Here is a 13255-nt window from a genome sequence, read left to right on the forward strand (position 1 = left end):
AAAATAATAATAATAAAACAAATATATTGAATTAAAAAATGTAATCGGTGTAAAAATGAGAAAAAAGAGAATTTTCAGGAGGTGTTTCTCTATAATAAAATTGTGTGATTCTAATAGGAACTGAAAGTTTCGTCCATTGCGCTTTATGCAAAATTGGCACCGTCTGCTTGTGGTCGCATGTGAATTTTTTTTTCTTTTGGTCTTTTTTATTTTATTTTTTTTCTCTTTCTCTATGTGTATGCGGTAAAAGGTTTGCGCCGCTAGACGTTGCGATCGGAATAAGGTCCATTTACATATATTTTCGAGTTTCGCGGTAACATCGCCGGGAGGACTATAATCCCATCCAATATATATATATACATATGTACCAGTAACAAATTAATTTAAATCGCCCAGGTGAGTCAAAATTCACGCAATAGACTTTATTTTGTGAAATTCAGAAATCTAGATACAAAATAAATTTACATTTTTATATATTTATGTGTAAAATATAAAATATGTAATTGAAAAAAAATAATGATCCCCAAGTTTTGAACGTTCAAATGAACGAAATATTTTTTATTGAAGATATTTTTATAAATTACTAATCACAAAAAATTTAAAAACTGAAATATTTACAGTTAAATACTCAGTTATTATTTTTTTGGAAAGTGACGCAAAATAATTGCAATAAAAATTTAATTTGTAGAAAAAATAAATAAATATCGTTCATTTGAACGTTCAGAACTTTAGGATCTTAAAAAATAAAAATATGTATTATTGGACATTATACTATATAATACAATATATAAAAATATAAAAATGTATAAATAGTCTCTGACTTTTTGCTTTTAAATTAGTAAATTTTACTATTAACTTTACTACTAAAAAAATTTTAATTATAGAAAATTTTAGTATTAATAGTAATTTCTGCTAATTTACTGATTACTAGTAAAATTAATAGTAAAACTTACTAATTAGTAGTAAATTTAATAGTAAAATATACTAATTAGTAGTAAAATTGACTAATTAGTAGTAAAATTAATAGTAAAATTTACTAATTTAAAAGCAAAAAGTCTACTAAAAAAATTTGATTATAGTAAATTTTAACATAAATAGTAATTTCTACTAATTTTCTGATTAGAAGTAAAATTTACTAATTAGTAGAAAAATTAATAGTAAAATTTACAAATTTAAAAGCAAAAAGTCTACTAAAAAAAATTTAATTATAATAAATTTTACTATAAATAGTAATTTCTACTAATTTTCTGATTAGAAGTAAAATTTACTAATTAGTAGTAAAATTAATAGTAACATTTACTAATTTAGAAGCAAAAAGTCTACTAAAAAACTTTTATTTATAGTGAATTTTACTATAAATATTAATTTCTGTTAATTTACTGATTAGTAGTAAAATTAATGTAATAGTAAAATTTACAAATTTAAAAGCAAAAAGTCTACTAAAAAAATTTAATTATAGTAAATTTTACTATAAATAGTAATTTCTACTAATTTTCTGATTAGAAGTAAAATTTACTAATTAGTAGTAAAATTAATAGTAACATTTACTAATTTAGAAGCAAAAAGTCTACTAAAAAACTTTTATTTATAGTGAATTTTACTATAAATATTAATTTCTGTTAATTTACTGATTAGTAGTCAAATTAATAGTAAAATTTACCAATTATTAGTCAAATTAATAGTAAAACTTACTAATTAGTAGTAAAATTAATGTAATAGTAAAATTTACTAATTTAAAAGCAAAAAGTCTACTATAAAACTTTTATTTATAATAAATTTTACTGTAAATAGTCATTTCTGCTAATTTACCAATTATTAGTCAAATTAATAGTAAAATTTACTAATTAATAGTCAAATTAATACTAAAATTTACTAATTAGTAGTTAAATTAATAGTAAAATTTACCAATTATTAGTGAAATTAATAGTAACATTTACTAATTAGTAGTAAAATTAATTGTAAAATTTCCTGATTAGAAGTAAAATTGATAATAAAACTTGCTAATTAGTAGTAAAATTAGTAGTAAAATTTACTAATTTAAAAGCAAAAAGTCAGTCACTAATTCAAATTAGTAAATATTTTTTCTACTTAAAATTAAAAAAGATGATAAAAAATTGAAGATGTGATAAAATTTATCATATATATCATATATATAAAATAAATAAACAATTTTACAATAAAATATAATTTAACAATAAAATAAATTTATGTAGAGTGCGAACACAGTTTATGTAGATTTGATGACGTAGAATTTACGCAAAACTCATTGCGCACCCAACACGATAATGTATTTTCCAAGTCGAAATTAATTTGTCGTTTAGAATTACATTCAATGCTCTTTCTGCAATTCCAAAAGCTCGCATGGAATTCGAAATACTTTAAAACTTAAGTAACTGCGGTTTTTACCCCCTGCACGAACGTTAATTGTACCGGGAGCTGATTAAGAAACAGAACAATCCCATTAAGCCAAGTTTTAATCAGTTGAAAAATTCTAATTGTTTTTCTTCTTTGAAATTACTCTATTTCGAGAAGGAAAATCTTATACTCTTCTTTTTTATTGTAATTAAAATTAAACAAAAAAGAGTAAAATAAAATAAGTATTCAATTCGTTTAAAGTGTACCGATATTTATTTATATATAATGACATCTTTCAATTATTATTCTAATTCATTTTCCATTTTTTAAAGTCTAATTATAATTATAGCGATTGAATGTCCCTAAAGCTTCGAAAGTTCAAATAAAACGAAAATATTTTTATTACTTTTTTTAGTTTTTTTTTATTTTTTATTTTATCAGAAAAATTTTGTTTGTATTAAAAACATAATTGATTTTTAATTAAATGTTAGTTAAAAATATTTTTTATTTCAGTCTTTCATTGAAAAATTCTTTTCATTTCAAAATATTGAAACACAATGAATATTTCCTTTATTTGAACGTTTAGGACTTTTGGAACTTGTAATTGAAAATTAATTATTGAAACTTATAAATTGTAAAAGTGAAAATTAATCATTGATAATTGAAAATTAGTCATTAAAAATGAAAAATTAATAATTGATAAAAGAAAATTAATCATCAAAAAAAGAAAAATTGAAAATGAAAAATTAATAATTGAAAATTAGTTAGTAATTGAAAATTAATAATTGATAAATGAAAATTAATAATTGAAAATTAATAAAATTGATCTTTAAAAATTAATCATTTGAAATTAATAAATAATAATTGAAAATGAAAAATTAATAATTAAAAATTAGTTATTCAAAATTGAAAATTATTAATTGATAAATGAAAATTAATAATTGAAAATTAATAATTGAAAGTTAATAAAATTGACCATTAAAAATTAATTATTTGTATTAATAAATAATAATTGAAAATGAAAAATTAATAATTGAAAATTAGTAGTTCAAAATTGAGAATTAATAATTGATGAATGAAAATTAATAATTGTAAATTAATTATTCAAAATTAAAAAAAATTAATAACTCAAAATTGAAAATTAATAATTAATAATTTATAATTAAAGATTGAAAAATAATAATTAGTAATTAAAAATAATAAATAAAATAGTAAATATTAATTAGTAAATAGTAAATAATAATTAATAGAAAAAAAATAATAAAAATTATTTTTTTTATATTCAGAGAAAATTATTTTGCAATAAATAATTCTATTGGAAAATAATTTAATCCGGTTATATACATAAAATGGAACCTATGATGAAAGCGTCAACAAACACGAGGAGTGATTTGCCGGAGAGAATTGAAAAATATTGCTTTGGTAAATTCGAGTTACCGAGAAATCAGTTTCGAGTGGTTATGTCATCTGAAAAACGATATTAACTCGCGTCTCTACAGTTAATTTCACATAATTGTTGAATCCCTTCAATTTCCTCTACCTCGAAATCATTCACTAATCTCATGCGATCAAAATTACTTTATACATTTCAAACACGAACATTTCAATTTTCTTTCTAGAATATTCCCTCCTAGTGCAATAAAAAAACTCTATAAAAATTTCCCTTTTTATTTTTTTATTATTATTTTATTTTTGTATATTTATTTTTATTTACTTTTATTTATTTACATTTATTTCATTTTTCAATTATTATTTTTTTTCCTCAAATTTTCAACATTAATTTAAAATAAATAATTATCCAAAAATATTTCAAAGTCAAACCTTTTGAAATACAAATTGATTTTGTAATATTTATTACTAAAATCAATGTTTAAAAAATTATTATTACTTTTTACAATGTTTCATGAAAAACGTTTGGAATGCAAATCGATTTTGTACTTTTTATTACAAAAATCAATGTTTAAAAATTGAAAATATTATTATTGATTTCTCCAATGTTTCATGATTCTCAAATTTCGAACGTTCAAACGAACGGAATAGTTTTTATTTTTATTAAAATTATTTTCATTCGAAGAACAAAATTTATTTAAATAAATTGAAGATTGAAATAACGTCGTTATTTTTTTTGATTATTAATAAATAAATAATAAATAAACGATCCAATGACAACGAAATCAACGATTTAGTAGAAAAACTATTTTTCTATTGGTATAAAAAATATGGCCAATACTTTTTTGATAGAAGAAATATTTACAAAGAAATATTTGTTGAATGAGAAATTTTATTGTGTTTGTCAGGAGAAAAATATTTTTCTTTTTTCAATCGACGATCGTAAAAATTGTGAACTTCGCCGAATGTTTTAAAATAAAAATTATTTGATTCAAGTAAATATTTTTTTTGATAATGGACAAGTCTTTAATACTAAATATTGCAATTGATTGAAAATTATTTAATTTATGTTTTTTATTTAAAAAATAATTTAATTTAAATTTAAATTTAAATCTAAATCTAAATTAAAATTTAAATTATTTAATTTAAAAATTAATTAAAAATGTTGTCAAAGTTCACGACGTTTATATAATCAAAGATTCGGTAGTAGAAAAAATATTTCTCTATTCAAATTTTTATAGTTAAAATTATAGTTAATTATAGTTAAAATTTAAAAACATTTTTGTAATAATATTTTTTCAACAATTTCAAAAAATAAAAATTTCTATACAAAAAAAATTGTGCTCAAGGTCAAAAATATTTTTTTCTTCTTGAAAGTTTACAAATGTTTACAAAATAAAAGTGTACATGAAATTTACAAACTTCACCTACAAAAATTGATTACTAATTAAATTCTATTTAGGAGCATTTATGATCCAAAGTTTGGAAAAAAAAATATTTTTGACCCCAAACACAATATTTTTTGTTTAAAAATTTTTTTAAAATATTTACCTACAAAAATCAATTAATAATTAAATTCCATTTAAGAGCGTGTGAAAAAAAATAAAAAACAAACAATTACTGAATAATAAATACCAAAACAATTTTTAAACACGTAAATATTTTTAAAAAACAAAGATTTCATTAAACATATTTAATTTCTTTCCTGCTAATAAATTGAATTTCGGCAACGAATTTTATTATTTACGAAAAAATTTAAATATTTATAAAAATAATTTAATTCTTTCGAGGAATTTTATAAAAATTTTTAAATAATTGATTCCTTTTGACTAATTTTATGCAAATTCTAATTTAAATAATTGAATTCTTAGGAAATTTTTATTATTCATGAAAAGAATTGAATTCTTACGAAGATATTTACAGAAATTTTTTTAAATAATTGAATTCTGTTTAGAAATTTTATGAAAATAGTAAATATTAAAAAGCATTGAAATGCGAAAAATTTTTAAAAATATAATTAAATTTTACAAAGAATTCGATTAAAACTTTTAACAATAATTGAATTTTTTGGAACGATTTTATTAGAATTTTTTAAATAATTGAATTTCCAAGAAGAAATTTATTACTTTTAAAAATAATTGAATTCTTGTGATGAATATTATTGTTTATGAAAATAATTGATTTTTACGAAGAATTTTATTAAAATGCCTCAAAATAATTGAATTTTCGGAAATAATTTTGTTATTTAGTGACATAATTGAATTCTTTAGAAGAATTATTTATGTAAATAATTGAATTATTTCAAAAAAATTTAATTAAAATTGTATTTAAAATAATTGATTTCTTGCGAACAATTTTATTAAAATATTTGAAAATAATTCAATTCCTGTCAAAAAATTCTAATATTTTTGCCAATAATTGAATTCTTCAAAACGATTTTATTAGAATTTTTTAAATAATTGAATTTTCAAGAAGAAATTTTCATTAATTTTAAAAAGAATCGAATTTCTGTGAAAAATTTTGTTATTTTTGAAAATAATTGAATTACTTCATAAGAATTTTGTAAACATTGCTTTAAATAATTAATTTTTTCGAAATATAATAAATATTATGTAAATTTTATTTTAAATGATTGAATTCTTGTGAAAAAATTTATTTATGAAAATAATTGAATATTTCGATTAATTAATTTAATATAGTATTAAAAATAATTGAAATTCTTCGATGAATTTTACTATTTATTATGAAAGTAACTGAATTATTGCTTAGAATTTTATCAAAAATTTTTTTTTTAATTTTTCCATGAAAAATGTTATTATTTAGTGAAAGTTATTTGAATTACTGTGAAGAATATTGTAAAAAAATTTTATTAAATAATTGATTTTTTCGAAATTTTTATAAAAATGATATTTCAAAATTAATTGAATTCCTGTGGAAATTTTATTAATTATGAAAATAATTGGATTATTCCATAGAATTTAAAAAAAAACATTTTTTTAAATAATTGATTTTTTCGAGGAATTGAAATAATCTATTGAAATAAAATATTAAATTTTTAAAAATAATTACAGTTTTCGAGAAAATCCTGTAAAATTGTATTAAAAATAATTGAAATTCTGCGATGAATTTTATTATTTATAAAAATAATTGAATTCTTACTTTGAATTTTATCAAAATTTTCAAAAATAATTGAATTCCTGAGAAGAATTTTATTATTTATGAAAATAATAATTGAATTACTGCGAGAAATTTTATTAAAAAAATATTTAAAAAGAATTGAATTTCTGTGAAAAATTTTGTTATTTTTGAAAATAATCGAAGCCTGTAATTATTTTGAATATTTATTTTTATTAACTAAACAAGAGTAGGTACCAACGTCAGGTGTCTAAAATATTCTTCTCAAATTAATATCGATTTAAAAAAAAAAAAAAATTGACCATGAAATATTTTCGTAAAATTTTTTTCATCTCCTCGCGAGACTATTATAAAAAAAATAATATTTCACAAAAGAAAAGCAAAATGTAGGAGAGATGGAAAATAATCGAAAGTTGTGAGTGGACCTCTCTCGTCGTCGCAATGCACACGTGAAAATGGCGTTATTCTGATCCTATCAGAATAAACGTGATTTATGGAACTATGTTGAAAGAGTTAATGGAGGCAAAATAGCCGTGGAACACCATGAATCCTTCTATATATCGGGGCAAATATTATTGATGAGGTTTGATACTAAGCGATATCTCTCGGTAACCTGTAGTTTATAATTTATTGGACGAGAAAGGAAAGGACCATTAATTGGCCACTGTGGGAAATGAAAATGCGCGCCTCCCTCTCTCGTTTTGTTTCGAGGATCTAAAGAACAATAGAAAAATAATTGCAGGATACAACTCTCTCTCTCTCTCTTTCTCTCTCTTCAGTAAATGCTATTTTTCCTCTTTTTTTTATCGTCACAGCTCTTTTTATTGTTTTTCAATTTAAATTTAATGAAAAATATTGATTAAATTCTCATATTCAAATATGAGTTATAAAAAAGAAAAATATGAGGCTTTATTCACGTGAGAGGGAATAGTGACAGGGGTGGGGAGAATAGAGAAAAATTATGCTCGTGATTCATTTACTAATGAAAAAGAAAACGAGTTTTTAATTGCAGTCTTAAAAAGCGGAACCAATCAATTTTTATCAAGGTGCCTCGATTTATTTTTATAATGAAAATATACATTCTCGTGAGGGGTTTTTTCCATTATTCATGTTCAGTAAAAAAAAAATAAAAAAAAAAAAAATTGAAAAATACTTCTATTTTAATATTTAACTTTAAAAATGGAATAAAAGTGAAATAAAGAAGATCGATAATAAACAAAATATATATATATATATATATATATGTGGGAAAGAAAATAGAAAAGGATAAAAATCGAGGGAAAATGGAGAAAAAGTAGAGAAAGCTTTTAGGAATAAAAGGATTTCTTTCTATTGAAACTAACGATTTTGTTGTTTTTAAGTAGTGAAAGCGGATTTTGGTCAAACGATCAGATTATAAAAAAGGGATTAAATAAGTGTGCGATTATTGGCTTAATTAAATAAACTTTAGATTTTCCCGATTACTATTTTTCTGAAATAGATTATAATAATAATAATGTTTAAACTTTAAAGTCTCAGAATTTAGGACTTCAAACACTATTATTATTATTTTATTATTTTTATTTTGTTCATTAAAATTTTTAATTTAAATCTTTAAACTAAAAAAGTAACAAACAAAAAAATGAATAGATTGTAACAAAAATAAATAAATAAAATTAATAAAATTTATATTAATTTAAATCATTAAAAAAAGTAAGAACAAAAAAAGGAATAGAGTGGAATAAATTTAGTTAATTAATTTTTAATAGACATTTAAAATCAAATATTTAAATATCGGAAATATTTTTTTTTTTAATAACAAAAGAGCGAAAAAAAAACTAATTTACTTTACTATATATGCTTGGCTTCTTTCGCTGAATAATGCAAAGCGTATTTCAGCTGCTTTATGTCTTGTTTCATTAAATTTTATTAAAAAATATAATCCTCTGTTAAATTCCAAATTCAATATCGAAATCAATCAATTCATTTTGAGTAGATAAGCGGATTCTATTGCATTCAATTTTCATTAAATAAACAGTTAAAGTGATTTTATTGAATTTTTTATAGTTCTTAAATTATTATTATTATTATCATCATCATTATTCTGCATTTCTAAAATTAAATACGTAAATTATTCGCTTTAACGTTAATAACAGTGTGTAGAAAATTATTATTGTTAATGTTTATTTTTTCAATTCATAAATAATACTAAATATAGTTCATTTTAATTTATAAAAGAATATTTTTGTGAATTTCGATGAAAATAGTAAAAGAAATCTTTTAAGTAATAAAGGAAATCTTTTAAATAATAAAAATAATCTTTTAAGTACCAAAAGAAATCTTTTGAATAATAAAAGAAATTAAAAAAATGAAACAACGAAATATACGAATCGATATAAAAGAGCAAAATAAAAAAACAAAATTAAAAATAGGATAAAACAACATAATATAAATGAAACAAAATAAGAAAACAAAATAAAAACAGAATAAAAAACGAATTCAAGTTAGAAAACAAAATAGAAAAGCATAAAAAATAGAAAATAGAAAAGTTAGAACAAAATAGAAAGCAGAATTAAACAAAGAAAATAAAATAAACAAAACGTAAACAAAATAAAAAGCAGAATAAAACAACAAAATAAAATAAAAAAAAACAAAAACAAAATAAAAAAACAAAGTAAAACAAGAAAATGAACAAATAAAACAACAAAAAAATAAAATAAAATAAAATAACAAAACAAAAAACGAGTTAAATAACGAATAAAATAAGAAAACGAAATAAAAAGCAGAATTAAACAAAAAAATTGAATAAATAAAATAAAAAACATAATAAAACAACAAAATAAAATAAAAAAAAACAAATACAAAATAAAAAAATAAAAATAAAAGAATTTTTATAAATTTCAATTAGGTATAAGAATAAAATAAACCAAACAAAATAAAAAACAAAATAAAATAACAACAAAAAACATAAAATTACAAAATAAAATAACAAAATAAAACACGAATTTAAATAACAAAGCAAAGTAATAAAACAAAATGAAAAACGAAATAAAATAACAAAGTAAAATAAAAAGACAAAATAAAATATCAAAATAAAAAAACAAAGTGTAGAAAATCTAAAAAGCAAAATATTGCAAAATAAAAAACAAACTAAAAAACAATAAAATAGCAAAATTAAAAAAAAAATAAAATAATAGCAAAATAAAATAAATAACAAACTAATAAACAAAATAAACTCTAAATACATAACCAAAAATAACGAACCAAAATAAAAAAAACAAATTAAAATAACAAAAAAAATTCGAAATACGAAAATTTAAAAATATATTTTCTATTAAAAAGTGAATTTTAATGAAATATTTTCCAAGTATATAATTAAAAATGCAGGGTTTCTACAAGTCATGGAAAACCTGGAAATCATGGAATTGTCATGGGATTTCATTTTGATGCATGGAATCATAGAAATATAATAATAATGTTTACGGAAAATGAGTAAAATTTATTAATTTTAATAATTTCTAAAAATTACAATTATAACCCTTCCTGAATTTAATTATTTTCTACAATTTTCAAAGAAAATTTCATCTCTGAATCAATTAATTCAAATAATTTTTCAAAAGTTCTTCTAGAATCCAATTATTTAAATATATAAACTCAATTTTTTATAATTGTGACTCTCCATAATTTTTTTTAAGTTATTAAGGTATAATATTTTCAAAAAATTATAATAAAGAAATTCTTACAATTAATTTTTTTCAAATATTTTAAAATAATTTTTAAACGATAATAGTTTTTCAATTTTAAAAAATTTCCAAACAATTAAAATTTGGTAAAATTCTTTAAAAATAATTGAATTTTTGAAAAGTATAAATAAAAATGATCAAATTTTTCAAGAATTTTAATTATAAACAGGACCATGATTTCTCAAAAATTTTATCAAGTCTAAAAAGTAAATTTTGAATCTTAAAAAATTATTACAAAACAATTCTAATAATTGGTTTTTAGAAATATTTTATTAATATCATTTTTTCGAAAATAATTGTATCCCTTAAAAGAATTTTTGTATAATTTAAAAAAACTAATGAATTTTTTGATGAATTTTAATTAAACAGTTTGAAAATTATTGTTTTCTCCAAAATGTTAAAAATAATTCTAAAATGAAATTATTTTTGGAAATATGTAATTAAAAATATTAAAAATATTGAATTTTAACAAATTACAAGATTATTTTCATTTTTAAATTTACCTTTAAAGATTTTTCATTAAAATTTTCAATAAATCAATTATTTTCAAAATTTGCAATAAAAATTCTTCAAAAGTTGATTTTCTAAAATTGTAACAAAATACTTGAAATCAATTAATTATTTTCAATTAAATTTTACAAAATTTTAACTATTCAAAGACAATGTTTGAAAGATTTGTTTATAGATATTTTTTGCATTATAAAAATAAAAATAAGTTTGCACTTTTTTTACTAAAAATTGTGGTATTTTGTTGTAATGTTTGAAAGAAAAATAGAAAAAGTCCCAATTCTTGAAAATAAGTCGAAAAAGTCTCTTTTCTTAATTTTCCTGACAAAAAATGTTTTTCGTGACATTTACCTAACTTGACTGACAAAAATTTTGTTTTAATGTGTCATGGAAATTTTTTCATCACCTGGAAATCATGGAAAAATCATGGAATTTTATGTAAGGAGAAATTTGTAGAAACCCTGAAATATTAGTACAAAAAAATGAAAATTATTTTTCCTAAAAATTAAATTAATAATTCAATTATCTTTTATATAGAAATAAAAAGATACGAAATGTATAACATTTTTTTCAAAAGCTCACATTCCCTATATAAATGAAACTATAAATATTTGTGTCTAAGAAAATTGAACAAAAAAAAAAAGAAAAAGAAAAAAAAAGAAAATTGTGATCGATAAATTTTTCTTGAAAAATCATAAAAAAAATCTCCTTTTTTCTTGTCTGTTACAGCTCTACCGACACACATTCCTTGCCCACTACAGAATCGTGAACCTGCAAACTCTGTAAGTAAACGAGCCATGCGCTTATCGCATTTACGATAATCATATTTCAGACTTATTTCGGAGTAAAATTTAGATTTGCATTTTAATCTCGCGCCTCCCACACAACTAACCAACGAATATAGTTGTGTGTGTGTGTGTGTGAAAGTCTTTTCTCTTTTTCTACTCTCCCTCTCTCTCTTCTTCTCTCATGGTCTAGAAAGTTTTTCACGACATCTTTAACCCCCTAGTTCCCAAGTCCGCGCACAAATTACAAACTGCGCGCAATTTTAATCCTCCTTCTCACTTTTCCGCGATTCATTCTTTTTTTTCTGTTGTTGTTCTGTGGCAATTTTTTTTTATACGTGTTGACCTCTTCAAGGTCCGTTGACCGCGGCTTTTTATTAATATTAAAGGTGTTATGATGTATATTCACAGAGTGTTTTCTTCTTCTTTACTGTTATTTATTTTTTGCCACGGTCTATACCTATATATATTTTTTTCCATTGTCTTTTTTTTCTATTTTTTTCCATTTATATATTTACACTGTGAAAAAAAAATTTCCTTCGCAAAATTAAAGGTAACCACGTTTGCGGAAAGAATAATTTGTGCATCGTTGCCTCGCGACTGGATTTCTCGTGTTCGCGAAAATTCGCGTGAGCGCAGGTTAAGCAATGAAGAGACTGAAAAAGTAAACAAAAATTTTTTTAATTTGAATTTTTTTATGTAAAAAAAAAATTATTTTTAACAGCAAAAAAAATAATTTGTAACTAATTACAAATTAATTTGTTACTAATTACAAATTAATTTGTAACTAATTACAAATTAATTTTTAACTAATTACAAATTATTTTTTTTGCTGTAGAAAATAATTTTTTTTTACATAAAAAAATGCAAATTTAAAGAAATAAAATTTATCAGCGTTCATTTCAACGTTCGAAACTCGAAACTTTAGGAACATTTGCAATTAAGTAGTAAACCAATATTCAATCAGACAATACTCACTGTCAAGAGAAACTGTCTGACGTAATACTGAGTTGACTACTCACTATTTGTGAGCTGTCTCACCGTACGTTGATGTTTCTACTGCGCTACGAAAATAATTAAAATAAAAATATTCAGATAATTTATTTATAAAAAAATATTTGAAACCAAAAATATGTTTTAATGTCTGACTACAATGTTTGTACTACTGAATTGCAGAATTTACCAAATAGAAGTAAAAAAAAAGTGTTTGAAAGAAAATATTTTTGACACAAGATTTAATAAAATATGTATAATTAATAATAATTAATTATAAAAATTAATAATAATTAATAATTAATTATAATGAAGTAATTATAATTTAACTATAATATGTAATTAAATATAGGTAATTAATATTTAATT

General features: G+C 20.2%; 1 protein-coding gene across 5 annotated transcripts in view; it reads left to right on the top strand.

Moving 5' to 3' along the window:
- The window catches only part of LOC122507861 (venom dipeptidyl peptidase 4), a 607787-nt gene that overhangs the window by 474897 nt on the left and 119635 nt on the right, over window positions 1-13255 (top strand). For all 5 annotated transcript variants that reach the window (XM_043620807.1, XM_043620809.1, XM_043620806.1 and 2 more), the window contains one exon: window positions 11838-11890. In XM_043620807.1, the coding sequence (XP_043476742.1) occupies window positions 11838-11890 (53 nt within the window). The remainder of the gene's footprint in view (window positions 1-11837; window positions 11891-13255) is intronic.

Source organism: Leptopilina heterotoma, unplaced genomic scaffold (genome assembly GCF_015476425.1).
Source record: "Leptopilina heterotoma isolate Lh14 unplaced genomic scaffold, ASM1547642v1 Lhet_52, whole genome shotgun sequence".
In the NCBI taxonomy this organism is placed as follows: Eukaryota; Metazoa; Arthropoda; class Insecta; order Hymenoptera; family Figitidae; genus Leptopilina; species Leptopilina heterotoma.